Here is a 4018-nt window from a genome sequence, read left to right as displayed (position 1 = left end):
CCAAATGCAGAATGCATATTTAAAAGACTGGACAGAATCTTTGTCAACTCCCCATTCCAATCTATATTCCCAACTACAAAGGTCCAACATCTAATTAGAATAGGCTCATATCATGCAACACTGTTTATGACTTGTGGTGACAAGGCTACCACATTTACTAAACCATTCAAGTTTCTGAATCTCTGGATAAAACATGCCTCTTTTATGGAGGTGGTTCGACAGAATTGGCAGGCTGACTTCACATGTGACCCCTTTTTGATATTCAAACAGAAATTAAAAAGAGTTAAGATTGCTCTTTCAAAATGGAGTAGGCTCACCTATGGGGACATCTTCAAAGAACTAGCTTTAAGGGAAGATGTGGTCAGAATAAAGGAAATGCTTTTTGAAGAAGAACCAACAGTTGAGAATAGAATTGTACTCTAGAAGGCACAATCTAAATTAAAGAGATATCTGAGCATAGAGGAACCATATTGGGAAAAAAAGGCAGGTATGTCCTGGTTTGCAGAAGGAGACAGAAACACTAGATTCTTTCACAACCATGTCAATGGTAAAAGGCAGAAACTCCAACTGAAGAGGATTCAGAACCATGATGGTAATCGAATTGAGTCACAAGAACGGATGGCTGATGCATAAGTGGAATGTTTCCAGAACCAGTTCACACATGAAGCTGATCACACATGTTCTGAGCTCCTCAACAATGTGCCTTCAATGGTGTCTTGTGATCAAAACATAGAACTTTGTAGAACTCCTACAATGGAGGAGGTAAAGGCAGCGGTATTTGCACTGAGTGGTGAAAGTGCAAGTGGGCCTGATGGTTTCACATGCATTTTCTTTCAAGAATATTGGGATATAATAGGGGAAGACATACATGAGATGCTGAAACTATTTTATAGAGGAAGCTCTTTACCTAAGTCTATAACCCACACAAACCTTGTCTTGCTACCAAAAAAATAACAGGTTCAAATATTTAACGATCTTAGGCCTATTAGCTTAAGCAATTTTGTAAATAAAGTTATCTCCAGAGTTGTCCATGATAGGCTGGAAAATATACTGCCTTCTTTGATCTCCTTTAACCAGTCAGGATTTGTCAAGGGGAGAAGTATATTTGAAAATATTCTGCTAACACAGGAGATTGTTACTGACATAAGATTAAGGGGAAAACCTGCCAATGTAGTTATCAAACTTGACATGGCAAAGGCATATGATAGGGTCTCATGGAAGTATTTAATGTATGTTTTGAGGAAAGTGGGATTTGCAGAATGCTTCATCTACATGATATGGAATTTAATTTCCAACAACTGGTATTCTGTTCTGATTAATGGTCAAGCCTCAAGATTCTTTCACTCAACAAGAGGGGTCAAGCAAGGGGATCCTCTCTCTCCAGCCCTGTTCATACTCTCCGCAAAGGTACTATCTCGGTCTTTAAATAAACTATTTGAAGACACGAGATTCAAGGGCTTTGGGATGCCTAAATGGACGGATCTATTGAATCATTTGGCCTACGCAGACGACACTATAATTTTCTCTTCAGCTGATCCATACTCTTTAAGGAAAATTGTAGAAGTATTATCTAAGTACGAGCACACTTCAGGCCAAATGATCAATAAGACAAAGAGTTCCTTTTATATGCATTCTAATGTGTCTTCAACAGTGTCCAGTTCTATAGGTACTATCACTGGATTTTCAAGGGGTGAATTTACATTCACTTATCTTGGTTGTCCAATTTTCTACACAAGAAGAAAGAAGGATTATTACAATGGCCTGATCAAAAATGTAAAGGCAAAGCTGCAATCTTGGAAATGGAAGCTTCTATCCTATGGGGGGAAAGCTACATTAATCTCTGGTGTCCTACAGAGCATGCCAACGCACATCTTATCTGTCATTGATCCACCTAAAAATGTACTTGAACACCTTCATAAAACCTTTGCGAGATTCTTCTGGAGTAACAAGGAAGAAGGTAGAAGTAGACATTGGACATAATGGCAAAATCTATACCTACCAAAGGAGGAAGGGGGAGTAGGTTTTAGATCACTGCATGATGTATCAAAAGCCTTATTTGCCAAATTGTGGTGGAAGTTTAGGACATCCAAGTCCTTATGGTCTAACTTTATGTGGAACAAGTACTGTAAAACGGAACTCCCGACAACTGTCCAATTTAGACAAGGATCTCATGTATGGAGGAAAATGTTAGAGGCTAGGGAAGAGGTGGAGCATGAAATACCATAGGAAATGAATAGGGGTTCTACTAATGTTTGGCATAAGAATTGGACTGGTCTGGGAGCTCTATACCATATTGTTCCAAATGATTATACAATCAATGAAGATATACAGGAAGTAGCTGAATTGAGAGCGGATGATACCTGGGATGAGCAACTTCTAGCACAATCTTTCCCTGCAGACATTGCTCAACATATCAGGCAAGAAGTCCTATTTGACAATACTGAAGACTCATGGGATGTTCCTAGATAGATGCCTACTCCCTCAGGAAATTTTTCTGTTAGTAGTGCTTGGAATATTTTGAGGCATAGAGCACATGCTAATCCTGACTACATTAAGATATGGACTAAAGGCCTACCTTTCAAAATCTCTTTCTTCTTATGGAGATTGTGTAAGGGGAAGATTCCTACTGACGATTTGTGGAGAAGAAGTGGGTATATAGTGGTGTCTTAGTATTGGTGTTGTTCACAACCACAAGAAAAGTCTTTTCAACACTTGTTCTTAACTAGTGAAACTACAACTAGAGTATGGAAAAACTTCCTCCAAGCAGCAGGTTTGGTGGTCAATCTGGTACAGGTGCATAAAGTAATAAGAACATGGTGGAATGCAAAGTGTTGTCCTAAACTAATGCCATTATTTCAGGCAGCTTCAGCTGTAATCACATGGGAACTTTTGAAGAGGAGAAATACAATGAAGTATGGAGGTGAAATTTCTTGCAATAGGGTAATTCATGAAGTGAATAAGACTTTACATTATCTAGTAAGGATGAGGTACCCATGGCTGTCCAGAATACCTCCTTTATGGTCAGATATGATCAGCTTCTTTGAAGGTTACAAACAATATGTGGGGACTAAGACAGTTACATGGCAGCTTCCTTATGAAGGGTGGTTCAAATGTAATACTGATGGTACATCAAGAGGCAATCCTAGACCAAGCTCATATGGGTTTTGTGTTCGAGATCATGCTGGCGATTTGGTGTTTGCGAAAGCAAAGGAGATAGGAGAGACAACTAACATAGTGGCAGAAGCAAAGGCAATTATGGAGGGATTGGCATACTGTGTGGGAAGGAAGCTACATCCACTGATTATGGAGACTGATTCCTTAGTAATGAGGAAGATAATTGATGGCGAATGGGCAACTCCTTGGTGTGTAGGTGCTGAAGTAAGGAAGATCAAGCATATAAAGAATAACTACAATATTGTCTTTCAGCATGTACTAAGGGAAGGGAACATTATTGCTGATTTTTTTGCTAACCTAGCTTTCACTTTTGTAGGTACACACACATTTCAGTCATTTAATGAATTGACAATTACAGCAAAAAAACTGATCAACATGGACAAATCACAAATGCCTAACCTTCGGATTAGGATTGTGAAGAGAAGAGAACCTGACTAATGAGATCAACTTATAAAACCTTGCATTGTCTCTTAAAAATTATGTTATCTCAACAGTACAAGCAAGATGTTAAAAAAAAAGTAGGCTAGTAAAACTCCACCAACTAGCCTTCCTAAACATGTGGTTGCTCTTATTTGTATGGTGTACATATTTGTTTGGTTATAGTTATAGCTAGCATTGCACAACACCAAACTATATGGGTTCTGTTACCCCTCTACTGGGCTTACATACTCCAGGCTAGAAGGGTGTAGATGCTTGAATAGTGTTGACTGTAATATGCCAACAAGCTATAGTAAATGTCCTCAGAAAACTAAGGCAATAGCATGGACTAAGTGTTTCCTCCACTTGTATTTGGTTATAGCTGTTGTCTGCCTCTGCACTGCCTATGTACAGACATATTTGTTTG

General features: G+C 38.8%; 1 protein-coding gene across 1 annotated transcript; it reads left to right on the top strand.

Moving 5' to 3' along the window:
* The first annotated feature begins 2469 nt into the window (after positions 1 to 2469).
* On the top strand, positions 2470 to 3612 carry LOC142169055 (uncharacterized). Its single transcript, XM_075230255.1, has 3 exons — positions 2470 to 2651; positions 2742 to 2793; positions 2860 to 3612. The coding sequence occupies exons 1-3, from the start codon at positions 2470 to 2472 to the stop codon at positions 3610 to 3612; spliced, it is 987 nt and encodes a 328-aa protein (XP_075086356.1).
* Positions 3613 to 4018: the final 406 nt, after the last annotated feature.

The sequence above is a fragment of the Nicotiana tabacum genome, chromosome 14 (assembly GCF_000715075.1).
Source record: "Nicotiana tabacum cultivar K326 chromosome 14, ASM71507v2, whole genome shotgun sequence".
NCBI classification, from domain to species: domain Eukaryota; kingdom Viridiplantae; phylum Streptophyta; class Magnoliopsida; order Solanales; family Solanaceae; genus Nicotiana; species Nicotiana tabacum.
Note: the sequence above shows the minus strand (reverse complement) of the source record. Positions and strands in the feature narration are given on the sequence as shown.